The sequence below is a fragment of the Solanum stenotomum genome, chromosome 12 (genome assembly GCF_019186545.1).
Source record: "Solanum stenotomum isolate F172 chromosome 12, ASM1918654v1, whole genome shotgun sequence".
NCBI lineage: Eukaryota > Viridiplantae > Streptophyta > Magnoliopsida > Solanales > Solanaceae > Solanum > Solanum stenotomum.
In genome coordinates this window covers 9,385,076-9,400,547 of record NC_064293.1, presented here as the reverse complement: position 1 = coordinate 9,400,547, position 15,472 = coordinate 9,385,076, and the positions used below count along the sequence as shown (strand labels likewise).

Below are 15,472 nucleotides of genomic sequence, written 5' to 3'. Positions count from 1 at the left end.
CAACTAAGTGAGGAATAGTTTGGGTACTTTGGGGAATTATTATAAACGGTTATTCTACCTATTTTAGGGTATTTTAAGTGGTTAAAACACCAAAACCTAGAATTAGATCTCATTACCCAAATTGAACCTTCCCTCTCAAATAAAATCTCTCTCTAGAACTCCATGGAAGACATTGATGAAGCTTCTAGCTAGGGGATGGGTTCCTACTGATTTCTCCTTCAAATTCCTAGGAAACTAATCATAAAGGTATGGGGCTTTTATCTTTGATTCTCCTTTTAATCAAAGAGCCAAATCAAAGTGATTTCAATGTTTTTCAAAAACACTAGAAACCCCAATTTCAATTCTAACCTTGGATTCTTGCATGAAAGTATTTCAAACGATGAGTTATGTTAATATTGATGGTTTTAAGATCAAAAACTCCATGAACTCTTGCATATCTTGAAATCCTAATTTTTGGGCCTAAAGTGGGTCTATTGATTATGAGCTAATAATGTGATATTAATGTGTAGATTGTTATGGGCTATTAATTTATGTATTGTTCTATATTGAATTATGAGGAATTGATGGTCAATTATGTTATATTTGATGTTGCTTTGAATGGGCAATTGTGACCTAAGGCTTATGATGATGATGAAGTTGTGAATAGATTATTGATTCTAGTATTATATATATATATATATATATATATATATATATATATATGTAGTAGATGTTAGAATTGTGAGGTTTGATCCCTTTGAAAGTGGGGAGGTGTTTACTTTATAAGCATGTTGTGATCATGGCCTTGTAGGCAAAATTGGATGATTGTTGTTTTGAGTAATGTTGATTATATGAAGGTAATGTGACATGATATGAATTTATGTATGGTGTAAGAGCATGAAATGAGACCTTGTGTAGAGACTTTATGTGTTATGCTTGGTTGTTGTCTTCTTTGAATGACTTGTAATGAATGTGAGGTTAGGATAGACTAAGTTTACCAACTCTCACACCTAGTAAAGAAAGAACGAAAGAATGTGTGAATGAATGAAAAGAATGTGAGTTAATGCTAATGAATGAAAGTTGGGTCTATTGTAAGGATAGTCTCATAAAGTACTTCTTTAAATGAATGAGGTTCCTAGATGAAAGGTTTCCTCATCTTTAAAACCAAGAGCTTCCTTAATGAATAAATGAGGGTTAGGATGGGTATTCCTTCGTGAGTTGAGATGAGAATACTTAGTAGCAATCTTTATCCTAAATGAATGAATGTTGGGTTAGGATGAGTACTGCTTCGTGAGTTGAGATGAGAGTACTTAGTAGCAATATTTATCACTAAATGAATGAATATAATGAATGTCCTAACTCTGTGGGGGAGTAATGTCTAGCAAAGAGAGGATATTAAGATGGGTGGATACTCCTTCGTTAGTTGAGATGCGAGTATTTAGTAGCAACCCTTAAGATAGGTTCTCTTTCGTGTGTTGAGATGAGAGTACTTAGAAGTAATCCTTCTATCCCTTAACTATGTGCCCACATAGGACTAGCTAGTGGTCTCTAACATGTTAAGGCTAAAAAGATGACCCTACCTTAGGCAAGTAGGGATCCCTCATCCGATAAGGGTACTACCGGGATTCCATGTCAAGCTCCATGGTCTATGTCGGTTAAGGCTCTTCCCCCACATTAATGAATGAATGAACTAGGGTCTCTTAAGGATGTACTACTTAGGATAGGTGGTGCAATGGAACATTGTCTAGACATTGCACAAGTAGATATTTAAGGGAGATCTTGGTGTGTCTTAGTAATGATAATGAATGAATGAGTCTCTTTGGGCTAATTAATGAGAGTGTTGGTCTTTGAGCATGCTAATGTGAAAGTTAGCCATAATGAATTGAATGTAAGTGCTTACGTTGAGTTGAATGTATGTGATGATCTTATGTCATTAGTGAATGAAGTTGTCTAAATGCATTAAGTTAAATCAACGATTTATGTTGAGATGTGAATGGAGCTTGTCTTGTGTAGCCTTAAGGATCACTTGGGTATGGTATGGAGAGGTAGTATGGGCTGCTTCACCATGTCTTACTTAGGTGAGTCTTGGGATGACATTTGATGAGTGCTCTAGTTTTATGAAGTGACTTGTTGGCTTATGTGCTTATATGTCTCATGTGATCAATTGGTGAAGGTTGAGGTATGCATGGTAAGTGCACTTTGTGTGGCCTTAAGGTGGTGCCTTAGTGTGGGTGATGGTATGGGACGTTGCCCATACATTGCACAAAGGTATTGCTTAAGGGTTACTTAAGGTGGAGGTCTAAGGCAAGAAGGTAAAGGTAAATGGGTTAAGTATGTTTATAAGGTACTGTGAAGCATATGACTTTGTATTGTTGGTTGTGACTTGTAAGGTGCCTATTATGTTGATGTTCATGAGATTTTATCAAAATGGCATGAAAGCATAACTTCCGAACAAATGTCCTTTTTAGCATGTTTTGCATATCCTCATACTTAGTACGTGTGTTGTACTAACCCCTTTTTTCTATTTTACTACAAGTGTAGGTTGTGGTAACTAGGAGGAGATTGTGCTTTGGAGTTGCTTGGATTGCTTCACTCTTCCAAGTCTTTGGTATGTCCTCAAGATTCGAGGACTATGTTTAGAAATTTCTTAGTCATTGTAATAGACACTTAAGTTTCATTTCATTTGTAAAGAGTCGTGTCCCTTAGTACGTTTTAAGTTCTTGTCTAAGATTGACTAAAGAGACTTAGTAGTTCCGCTTGCGTATTGATGTTTTCAAATGTTGATGACTCTTGAAGTCTTATGGTTTTATTGAATAAAAGTTTTAAATTCTTAGTGATTTTTATGATCTATGCGATGAATGAATACTAAGGCTTGTATAAGACCTCCAAAAAGTCGAATACGCATGTAACGACTAGGGGGTGGTCTCGAGTCGTTACAAATTTAAATGAATCAATCTTCTCCTTAAGTGATGGTTGTTGATTAGATGGTTGATGCATCGATCTTCCTGATTTTGTGTGTCTAAAACAAATACATTGGTCCTGATTTTCTTGCGACACAAAGTAGTTTGTCATTAAGCAAAACATCACAAGTTAACATATCCTTTAATTTTGTCATTCAGAGCGATATAGCCCCCGTTATGAACGTGATACATATATACCTCTACTGTTATACAAATGGCTCACATATATCATTTTCCTCTAACGAAAGTTAAAAGATTAATATTAATTTTTTAAAAAATATATATATAATCCATATTGGGTATATTGGATCCTTCTCACACATTTTTTTTTATATATTTTTGTTTCAACTACTAATTTAAATTTATTATTTTGATGGTCAAATTTATTCATCTTTCCCTAATTTCTTGTAAAATTTATTATAGATGCCCAATTTTTTTTTTACAAATACAAAAACTAAATTACAATATAACCGAAAAACTAGTTTTAAATTATAATATAGCCATAAAAAAATAATTTTAATTTTTTTCTTTACACTAAATAATGAAAGAAAAAAATAATATAAGAATAAGAAACTCAAATAATGATAATCAAAGAAGTAAAAAAATAATTTATGTAAGAAAAAGATTAAAATATATCTTGAAGTTTGCTAGAAGGATCATATATACCCCTACATGATTTTTTTTTTTTAAAAGTAAAAAATATAAATTTAAAACTATTTTTTTTCACTTATATATGTTAGATAAATGGTATATGTGAGCTCCTTTTGTAACAGTAAGAGTATATGTGAGTCATTTGTATAACGGTAATGGTATATCTGAGCCACTTTCATAACAAGGGGTATATCAGGTCTAAATTACAAAGTTGAAGGATATATCAGACCATTTTCTCTTAATTCATTCCACTTGAAATATAGTGTGCAAAAAGTTATGGATTATTTTTAATACTTTTAATCATGTACAGAAGTAGGGGAAGGAGAAATAGAGAAAGAACGAGAGAATAACTAGGGATAGCAATAGGACGGCTCAGGACGGGGAGAGGTGGGTAAAGTTTTGCCCTGCCATAGATTCAACACACCCTACCAAGCCCCATTTAATAATTTTTGTTTTCCAACCTGCCCCACCCCGTTTAGCTCCTCTATTTTGTCTTCAAGTTCACAACGGTAATATAGAAAATTTTAAAATAATCAAAATGTAACCAATGAAGTTTTTGATTCTTGTTGGATTAAGAGTATTTTCATTATTATTATTTTTAGTTTAGAATCAAATGAAAAAGTTTCAGTATTAGAAAAGTTGGTAATACTACCCAAAATAATCAAAACGAGTTGTCGATCGACTAATAGTGAACACATTATACAAATGGGTATAATTAGTAATGATTAAAAAGTCTATCTTAACATAAAAGGAAAATATTAATTTATAAAATTTCAACCAAAATTTGGCTCGGCTTGCCCCATTTAGAATTTCAGAGTTGTAGTTCGCCCGCCCTATCCTACCCTACGAATATCCTTGATTTTTCTATAGATTTTGGAAACCTGATTTCAAATCAATGATTGTATATGATATCAACACATTATTCAAATCATGACTTTAAATCCCAAAATTATCCAAAAATTTGGATTTGGAATTTCAAATTGTAACTTTAATTTGTTTTAAAATATAAACTTGACCTATCAGTTTATATTTTAAATAAAGCAAGATTCATAATTTTAAATTTTATAAAAAATAATAATCATGCTTGGTGTGAAGAGATTGTTCGTATAATATGAGGATTTTATCAAAGAATAGTTAGTTACAATTTTTTTAAAAGATTTATTCAATCAATAAATATATGTAAAATTATGTAAATATGAAAGTTTGTACGTAAGAACATTTAAACATAAATATTTATAAGTACAACATATATGGAGATGTGTATTTTTTTTCATTTAGCGCATTAGGAATCTTCGTACCTTATTTGTGAACTACAATTTGTTCATTGGTTAGATTGTATAAGAATTAGGGATATTTTGAAAGTTTTCAAAATATTATGGGCTTTTCCATGTATATAATAAAAAAAATACAATTAATGAATTACATATTGCATGTTTAAACGAAATTTTAATATCAAATCATGATTTGAAATCATATCTAAATGGATTCTTAGTTTGACCGGACATGAAATTTCAGAAATTAAAATTTATTTTAAACCTTATGATTGTTAATTAAAGATATATGTAATGTATCAAAATACCCTCTGATATTCTTGCGGTCTAAAATATGTCATTATGACTCTATTTCTCAGAAGTTATGTAGTATTGTGCAAGAGGATGTATAAACTATCAAAGACTTTAGACCTACATCTCGCTGCTAGATAATGTATATGAACTCATCTCCAAGGTCATTTTTCTAATGGAATTAAAAAAAAAACAGATATATGGATCGGTTCAGTTAACTTTTATTTAAGGAAGAATTATATCTGATAATATTTCGTTCAGTTATGAATTGGTCCAGGGCTATACAGACAGATAAATATAACCAAGATGGATGATAAAACTGGATCTTCAAAAAATATAGTTGAATGGGACTTCATACAACAGGTGTTATAGGAACAGGCTTTGTGTCACAATCCGAAAATTCAAGTCATGATGACACCTATCAATACCCACTGGTAGGTAAGCAAACCCTAGGCCGGAACGGCAAGAAACAAGCCTAGCGGTAGAAACCTCAAATCAACGGAATTAACAATATAATAAGGAAAATAAATCGCGGAAGAGAAGCAATTACATAACTAAATACAATAATATATGATCCAATCTCATGACCTGGTGGACAATGGTACAAAGCTACTAAAATGAGTACAAACTCCATAAATAAGCAAAATAAGTACATACTTGTCTCGAATACAAAAGAATAGCCAAAAACTATATGCAAATAAAGATGAGTCAAACTAAAACACTTTTTATCTTTGAATGTCGTAGCAGTTGTACACAAGATCAAAGAGGTTGGCTGGTGCTCAGGTCTGCATTAGGAAAAACAGATGCAGATCTAGTGTATCATGAGTACCAAAATAATAGGTATCCAATAGGCATCAAAGGCCAACTAAGCTTGGAAATTAAATATAAAATAGAAAGAGGGAAGTAAAATGGTATCAAGGAGGCAGGAGAATGGAACAATAGCGATAAATCTAACCATGAGCCTCAATAATCTAGCAAAAAGCGGGACAATAAAGTAAAGCAACTAACATAACTTAACTAGACCTGCATAAGCTTAGAAGGTACACTCGTGCGAAATTGAATGAAAATAACCCAAATGGGCCTCCATAAGCCCGATTAGTACATAGAAGAGCTAAAGTTATTTCTAACTAAGATTAGATCTATTCTAGAACGGGAAAGCTGAAACCCAGACTTGAATTGCGACTAAGAGGCCCAAAGAACCCAATAGAAACATGTTGTCAGGATTCAAACCCGACTAATAATCTAAAAGGCTGATGCATACGGTCAGCATAACTCTTATTCCTACTTTGTGCTGATTTAAGCATATTCTGAATCACACGAACTATATTCAAAGCCTCTTGAAGCAAATCAGTACCACGTGGCCTAAGATCTGAAGCCTTTAATGGGAGAGCGACTGTAATGACTTGAAAAGTTGACTTTGGTCAACCTTCTTGGAAGTCGTGCTCANAAATATGAAAGTTTGTACGTAAGAACATTTAAACATAAATATTTATAAGTACAACATATATGGAGATGTGTATTTTTTTTCATTTAGCGCATTAGGAATCTTCGTACCTTATTTGTGAACTACAATTTGTTCATTGGTTAGATTGTATAAGAATTAGGGATATTTTGAAAGTTTTCAAAATATTATGGGCTTTTCCATGTATATAATAAAAAAAATACAATTAATGAATTACATATTGCATGTTTAAACGAAATTTTAATATCAAATCATGATTTGAAATCATATCTAAATGGATTCTTAGTTTGACCGGACATGAAATTTCAGAAATTAAAGATTATTTTAAACCTTATGGTTGTTAATTAAAGATATGTGTAATGTATCAAAATACCCTCTGATATTCTTGCGGTCTAAAATATGTCATTATGACTCTATTTCTCAGAAGTCATGTAGTATTGTGCAAGAGGATGTATAAACTATCAAAGTTAGACCTACATCTCGCTGCTAAATAATGTATATGAACTCATCTCTAAGGTCATTTTTCTAATGGAATTTAAAAAAAAACAGATATATGGATCGGTTCAGTTAACTTTTATTTAAGGAAGAATTATATCTGATAATATTTCGTTCAGTTATGAATTGGTATAGGGCTATACAGACAGATAAATATAACCAAGATGGATGATAAAACTGGATCTTCAAAAAATATAGTTGAATGGGACTTCATACAACAGGTGTTATAGGAACAGGCTTTGTGTCACAATCCGAAAATTCAAGTCATGATGACACCTATCAATACCCACTGGTAGGTAAGCAAACCCTAGGCCGGAACGGCAAGAAACAAGCCTAGCGGTAGAAACCTCAAATCAACGGAATTAACAATATAATAAGGAAAATAAATCGCGGAAGAGAAGCAATTACATAACTAAATACAATAATATATGATCCAATCTCATGACCTGGTGGACAATGGTACAAAGCTATTAAAATGAGTACAAACTCCATAAATAAGCAAAATAAGTACATACTTGTCTCGAATACAAAAGAATAGCCAAAAACTATATGCAAATAAAGATGAGTCAAACTAAAACGCTTTATATCTTTGAATGTCGCAGCAGTTGTACACAAGATCAAAGAGGTTGGCTGGTGCTCAGGTCTGCATTAGGAAAAACAGATGCAGAGTGTATCATGAGTACCAAAATAATAGGTATCCAATAGGCATCAAAGGTCAACTAAGCTTGGAAATTAAACATAAAATAGAAAGAGGGAAGTAAAATGGTATCAAGGAGGCAGGAGAATGGAACAATAGCGATAAGTTTAACTATTGAGCCTCAATAATCTAGCAAGAAGCGGGACAATAAAGTAAAGCAACTAACATAACTTAACTGGACCTGCATAAGCTTAGAAGGTACACTCGTGCAAAATTGAATGAAAATAACCCAAACGGGCCTTCATAAGCCCGATTAGTACATAGAAGAGCTAAAGTTATTTCTAACTAAGATTAGATCTATTCTAGAACGGGAAAGTCTGAAACCCAGACTTGAATTGCGACTAAGAGGCCCAAAGAACCCAATAAAAACATGTTGTCTGGATTTAAACCCGACTAATAATCTAAAAGGCTGACGCATACGGTCAGCATAACTCTTATTCCTGCTTTGTGCTGATCTAAGCATATCCTGAATCACACGAACTATATTCAAAGCCTCTTGAAGCAAATCAATACCACGTGGCCTAGGATTTGAAGCCTTTAATGGGAGAGCGACAACACCTACCATATAAGGCCTTAAATGGAACAATCTGAATACTCGAATGGTAGATGTTGTTATACGCAAACTCCGCTAAGGCTAAGAACTAGTCCCATTGACCTCCAAAATCCAACACACAATATGCCCGAAACATATCTTCCAAACCTAATTAGTATGCTTCAACTGCTAGTCAGTCTGCAGATGAAAAGTTGTGCTAAGGTCGACTTAGGTACCCAACTCCTCCTAAAAGTTTCTCTAGAAGCTAGAAGTGAACTGAGAAGCCGTATCATATATAATAGACACATGCATCCCATGGTGACGAACTACCTCCTGAATATACACTAAGCTAACCTCTCAACACTTAAAGAAGACTGAATGATAATGAAATGTGCTGAATTAGTCAATCGATCCACGATTACCCAATACTATCGACACCTCTAGAAGTCTGAGGCAATCCCATAACAAAATCCATAGTGATGCGTTACTAATTGAACTTTGAAATGGGTAATCTCTTAAACTCACCACCAAGCCTCAAATGCAATATCTCTACTGATACCACTCCAAAAGTCAATTAGATTATTGACATGATATTTCCTCCCCTATCTACTAGTATAATACTCCCTCTATTTATCTTACTTGTCCATATTTGACTTGACACATCTCTTAAGAAATAATAAATAATAAAATAATTTTAACATATAACCCCTATTGATTATAAGTCATCGAAATATTTAAAGTTCCCAGCAACTACTAAAAACTTCTTTCATGATTTACCATGTGCATGAATTAGTTCATGTAATTATCAATATGCAATTTCATCTATAAAAAGGTATAGCCACACAAAGTGAAATTCACCAAATCAATAAACTTAGAGAGAGCTATCAGAGAGTATTAAAAACTTGAAGTAGTTGAAAAATGGCTGGTGAGAAGGAAACAACTAAAGTGGCAATTGATAAGTATAGGCGGTTCCTGCATGAAGATCATGTTGCAGCTGCAGGAACTATGGGGTGGAGACATGGTAACCCTCCAATTTATGACAGTGTTAATAATGTCTTTGAACAAGGAAGAACCAAGGTATGTTAAAGTACTCCATCCCTCTTAATTTAAGTGATATTTTTTTCAATTTCGAGAGTCCATTGCAATTTTTCATGTCTTTTAGATATTTTGAGTTGTTAGTTATTGTGATATATATGTACTCCCCCTCGGCCCATTTACTTACTGTGTCAAATAATCCTTGCTTATTGATCTTAATTTATTATTATTTTTCTTTCTTCATCACATTATAAGCTCTCTCTCTACATTTATATATTGATTAAGGTAAATATGAAAATTAAGAATTAATAATATATTAGTTTTTTAAAATGACAAAATTTTGGATCTTCTTACTTTTTATTAGCACAGGAACTAAAATAGATTGGATGGAGTACTATTTTTTATGTAGTTTTTAAAAATATAAATTTTCTTTTAAATGATTTAAAAATTTATATTAGAATTCACGGTTAAAATTAAGAAATTTGGCTTTTAAAATGTGATCAATGTCCCATGATTGAAGTAGTGATATTATCATCTTTCTTGTCAAAATATGATTTGTTCTATTTGGTTTCATGATTAAATAAGGTATGGCCAGAAGGGTCTCTTGAAGAAACAATACAAAATTCTATAAAGACATTTGAAATGGAGCTTAAATACAAGACTTGCATAAAGGACTTTAGGACCATTAACCCTGAAAAATTCAAGCTCTTTGTTAATGGTAAGACTTACAAAAATCAATTGTCGTTTCTTTTGATGTCTAGATTTAAATTATTCAGACCGTTTTTTTTCTTATATGATAGAAAAGTATTTCAAACCTCAGTTCATCAAGTATATTTTGTTTTAGTTAAAAAAAAAAAAAAACATATAAATAAGGGCAAAATGGGGAAAAAAAATATGGGGCTAAACAAAGCAGGACAAAGTTTAATCTAAACAGAACGGGGGGGACAAAACTGTTAGAGTAGGTAAAAGTCTCACATTGGTATTGGTTGGAGAATGGACTGATGGTCTCCTTATATGGACTTGGTCAAACCTCCCTTCATGAGCTAACTTTTGGGATTGAGTTAGGCCCAAATATCATATCTTTACATGGTACCGGAGCCAAGTCCATCCCCGTTTGGGCTCCCGGTCCACGGTCCAGTCGGGTCTGGGCGTGAAGGGAGGTGTTAGAGTCGGTAAAAGTCCCACATTGATATTGGTTGGGGAATGGACTGATTGTCTTCTTATATGGACTTGGTCAAACCTCCCCTCATAAACTAGCTTTTGGGGTTAAGTTAGACCCAAACGCCATATCTTTACAAAAACAAAACCTTAGCAGGAGAAGACTCAATCGCTCCCCCTTCCCTCTCCTCCCTGTCCCACCCCATTGTCATCCATACCTCCATTTCATCACACCCTACATACCATATACCTCCCTCCTCCATCATATTTAACTATTTAGAAATAATATATCCTGCTTATATATAAAACACAAAAAAAATCATTTATTTTTGAGAAAATTATTTTCTGTTGAAAGCATTTTTCTTCCTAATTAATTTCTACTAAATATATATTTTTTTTTCATTATTTTATGTCGGCAACAGGAAGAGAGGGACTGTCAGCAGAAGAGACACTAAAAGTTGGAGGTTACAATGCGCTATTGAAGAATTCATTGCCGAATGAATTCAAATACCACAAAGAAGACCAAGAGACCTTTGAATCGTCTCATACCGCTTTTCGATCAGCTTTTTCAAGAGGATTCGCCTGGGAAGTGATCAAAGTGTATACTGGCCCTCCTGTCGTGACATACAAATTCAGGCATTGGGGTTTCTTTGAAGGACCATTTAAAGGACATGCCCCTACTGCTGAGATGATACAGTTCTATGGCATTGGCATTATGAAGGTCTAACTCTCTCTCTCTCTCCCTCTTATATATACATTTTTCGTTTTAATTTATGTGGCATTTTTTAATTAGGCACAAAATTTAACTAAAACAAGACTTTGAAATTTGTGATTCAATACAAAACATAGGTATATTGTGGCTGCAAATTATGTAATGATGGGTAAAATGACAATCTTAAAGTTATGTTATTTCTAATTTTAGAAAGAAAATGTGTCATAGAAAAAAATAATATATCATTTCCTATTTTATTTTACTTGCTCGTGTTTACTAGATACTCTCCTTAAAAAATTTTTTATCTGGGGTTTATTTTATAATTAACTTTATTATAGTCCTACTACTTCAAAGGCGTGTCATTAATTTTTAAGGCAACTTCATTTCGTTCAAATTGTTTGCTTAAGTATAGTAATAAAAACGTAGAACGTTCTACGTAGTGAGGTTTTAATTTAGTAATAAAAACGTAGAACATTTGAATTTGACTCATATCTATGCCAAAGCCTAATATTTAAGTTCTGGCAAAAGGTATGGGGTGTGCCCATACTTCTTAGATTCAAATTTGCACACCGAATAACCTTAGAAATGGTTAATCTTGAACATTTGACCCCACTTACTGGATCAAAACTCAAATGTGATACCATTGGGACAACACTTTTATGAAATTTGAAGTTTTGTCACTGAGACTAGCGGGATCAAAACTCAAATTTAGTATTATTTTTTTCCTATTTTATTACTTACTCTAGATACTCTCCTTAAAAAATTATTTATCATGGGTTTATTGTATAATTAACTTTATTAATTGTATTACTACTTCAAAGGCGTGCCATTCATTTTTAAGGCAACTTCATTTCGTTCAAATTGTTCACTAAAGTATAGGCCCTCAAGGTTTTAGTTCAGTAATTAAGACGCAGAACATTGTAAATTTGAATCATAACTATGCCAAAACCTAAAATATTTAAGTTCTGGCAAAAGGTAGAGAAATGTGCTCATACTTGTTAGATTTAAATTTACACACCAAATAACCTTAGCTTGGATTGATCTTAAACATTTGACCCCACTTGCCTTTGGATAAACCTTCATGATCAAAACTCAAATGTGTTGCCCTTGAGACAAAATATTTATGAAATTTGAAATTTCGTCCATGCATGAGGCAAGCGGGATCAAAGTCCAAGACCACCTATTTACTAGGTCATTCCTATAAATCACCTCGGCTAGAATCTCATCCAGTCATTGGGAATCGGTCCAACATAAAGAATTAAAGTTGTTCACTTACATTAACATAAAACTTATGAGTTTAACGAACTAATTGTTTTTGTATATTAGCTAGCAGGTAGATGAATCTCTAAGAGTAGAGGAATTAGAGTTGTACTATGATCCAGCAGAACTTTTTGGTGGACTACTCAAGGGACCAAAAAATTTCTGAATCTAACACTGAGCATCAGGGCCAGGATGATAATACCACCACCACTCAACATTGCCCATTCAACCACAACTAATTATGTCAAATTTCAGTTCTACTTTCGAAATAGTCATGTTTTTAATAAAGTGTATGCAACTCTATTTCCAAATAAATATGTTTTAATAAAGTGTATGCTACTCTATTTCCAAATAGTCATGTCTGAATAAATTTTATGCAACTCTTTATGTGTTTTCAGTCATTAGACTTTCTCTATCTATATTTTTTGATAGTCTTTCAGTCTTCTTGTATACATTTAGATATACCTACTCTTCTCAAGCCATAATGATTATGTAACTATATATGTCGGAAGCTACCTTTTAGCGATGCCACTGCTACCCTCTAACAATGGACCTGACAACCCGTCAGACATGCATGGGACTGTCCATCAGGTTTCCATAATTGGTGTACTTTTGTCTGATCTTAGCTCGATTTTACTTTCTTTCCCTTGTTGTGTGATTTCATGTCCATCATAGTAGAAAAACCATTAAATGACACTACCTCTTTTGCTTAAGAATTAACATTTATTTATAGTTAAGAGCATCAAATGTATCGTCTAATGTTGTCACATCAACAGTACCCTCAACTTTAAACATTTGATTGTCCTCAAGCAACACCTAACACTACTGTATTTACATGCCCATGAACTATCAACACTCACAGCAGTTACAAAGCAACACTTCAACAACAAGGTATGCATATGTCTATTAGTTAACGCATCAACTCAAAAAGAATCTAAGGATGACATCAGAATATCAAGAAGCAACTTGGCATGCACCATAAGCAATTTTCTCAACAATCAGACAACTTAATGCCCTCACCACAAAGAAAACTCTATCGCTCACATATAAATATTTGTGTATCAGAGACAATACAAAATACTCACTCTCAGAATGAAATTTAAACCATGCATACATAACCCATAAGTTTGCCCTTATTATTTTCACACTTAACTTTACAAACAATTAGACTAGCTAGGATCACTATAGGACTTTTTTGACTTATAGCATAGGCTCGGGGTGAAGGGAGGATACATTTCAGAGCAATGACTACGCCCTCCTTAACACCCTCTTTACCTTGTTTTCCTTTTCTTTTGTTAGCAGCCTTTTCTCTTCCTTCTAGTCCTTAATTTCTAATATTTTGAATGTGACTCCCCTTTCTTCTCTCTCATTTCATTTACTATTCCCCTTTTTTTTCAATTTGAATACAAATACATTCAACCTATCTTAATACACCACATCCACATGTTTTGATTAATTATTGTTTATTTATCTTTTTTATACTCCATTGTTCTTTTACTCTTACTCCACCCTTAATTTAGGCATTTTGCCTAATTTGAGGTACATGATATCTAAGGAGAGACTAGGGCCAAAGTAGTAGTTTAAAAAAAGACGGGAAAGGTAAATAGGTAACAACAAACATGCTTTCATTTAGCCTCAAAATTAGAAATCAAAGGATTATTTCATTCTTTGCTTAGTCTTAAGACTGGGTGGGCTAAATTCAAAAATGTCATATATATGATCCTTTCCTAATCCATTATATTATATTTCAGTCAGTGCAACATATACCAGGCAAGTTCTAGATGCATACACAAGATAGGACTAATACAAAACGCTTACATCCACATGGAATAGTTTGCACTATCGCTTCTAACGGTCAAGTTTTAATACACATGGCATAAGGACAATTATTTTATTCATAATCAATAGATGTCACACAGAGATGCTCAACATTTAATATAACCAAAAATACATTTCATTCCATACACAATGTTGAACACTTTCAGTATTAACTGTTGCAAACATTTTTAGTATGTACATACTTCTTTTTATTGACACACACTCAACTAACATAATGTATTTACACAAACCACACTACTAAACATTTCAGTTTTACTATATATCATTTAAGGGAAAATAAACACAACAACAAAAAACCTTAGGTGATGTGACACACTCAACCCCTTTTAAAAAGACATGCACTGTCCTCAATGCATAAAAAAAAACAATAAAGCTTAGGAGTAGGGTTTACCGATGAAGCTCTAGGCTTTGGAGTCTAGCCTCGTGGTGGGGAATTAGTCGCCCCAATAACATCTGTAGTGGTACTAGTGGTGACCAACATTCTCAATGATGTCTCAGTAGGAACTTTCATAGCTGTTGTGGAATAATAGTGCACTAGAAGAAGCCCAAGATGCACGAGCTCTCAACTCATCCAATCTCAGCTCCTCCTTGAGTTGCGACCTCCGCAAGGCCTCCTCTATTTATTCATGCTCAAGGCGTCTCTCTTTCTACGACTTCTCTTTAGGGATCTGACCTTTCTTTCCTCTAATTGTTGCTTGGCCGATGCTTTAGTGAACATACATATATAATAGATTCATAAATGGTTACGTTAGTCCTCCTCCGACCTATAGAATCAGGAACACCTCTGCCATCCTCTCTCTCAACCTATAGAATCAGGAACGTACACCTCTGCCATCCTCTCTCTCAACTAAATGATATTAGCTTGGGCTTGGGAAAGCTCAGCCGCAAACTTTGCCAAATCAACCACAGTACGTCAACTCTCATAGACGGTTATTAACCTGGCTCTCATGTCGTCCATTTGTGCATGTAGATATCTATATGGAATAAATGTCGTTGTGATATCCCTATCAACAAATGGACCAAGCTATTCAGCAAATAACTTCACTCGATCGTCCTCTTAACTAGTCTCATAAAGTTTGGCAGTATAAATCCATATTGTGAAGGTTGTGGCAACGATGAAGTAGTATCAG

The 15,472-nt window shown here is 33.5% G+C and overlaps 1 protein-coding gene across 1 annotated transcript; it reads left to right on the top strand.

Moving 5' to 3' along the window:
* The first annotated feature begins 9,113 nt into the window (after positions 1-9,113).
* LOC125848264 (pathogen-related protein-like) lies at positions 9,114-12,855 on the top strand. The gene is made up of 4 exons (XM_049528101.1): positions 9,114-9,415; positions 9,959-10,091; positions 10,954-11,252; positions 12,577-12,855. The coding sequence occupies exons 1-4, from the start codon at positions 9,257-9,259 to the stop codon at positions 12,667-12,669; spliced, it is 684 nt and encodes a 227-aa protein (XP_049384058.1). The 5' UTR covers positions 9,114-9,256; the 3' UTR covers positions 12,670-12,855.
* The last annotated feature ends 2,617 nt before the right edge of the window (positions 12,856-15,472 follow it).

What these genes read in the sequence shown, in the direction of transcription:
- LOC125848264 (XM_049528101.1), top strand. Translation starts at nt 9,257, where the DNA reads ATGGCTGGTGAGAAGGAAACAACTAAAGTGGCAATTGATAAGTATAGG. An exon ending in TTGAACAAGGAAGAACCAAG is followed by an intron (nt 9,416 to 9,958) that starts GTATGTTAAAGT and finishes TGATTAAATAAG; the next exon opens with GTATGGCCAGAAGGGTCTCT. An exon ending in ATTCAAGCTCTTTGTTAATG is followed by an intron (nt 10,092 to 10,953) that starts GTAAGACTTACA and finishes TGTCGGCAACAG; the next exon opens with GAAGAGAGGGACTGTCAGCA.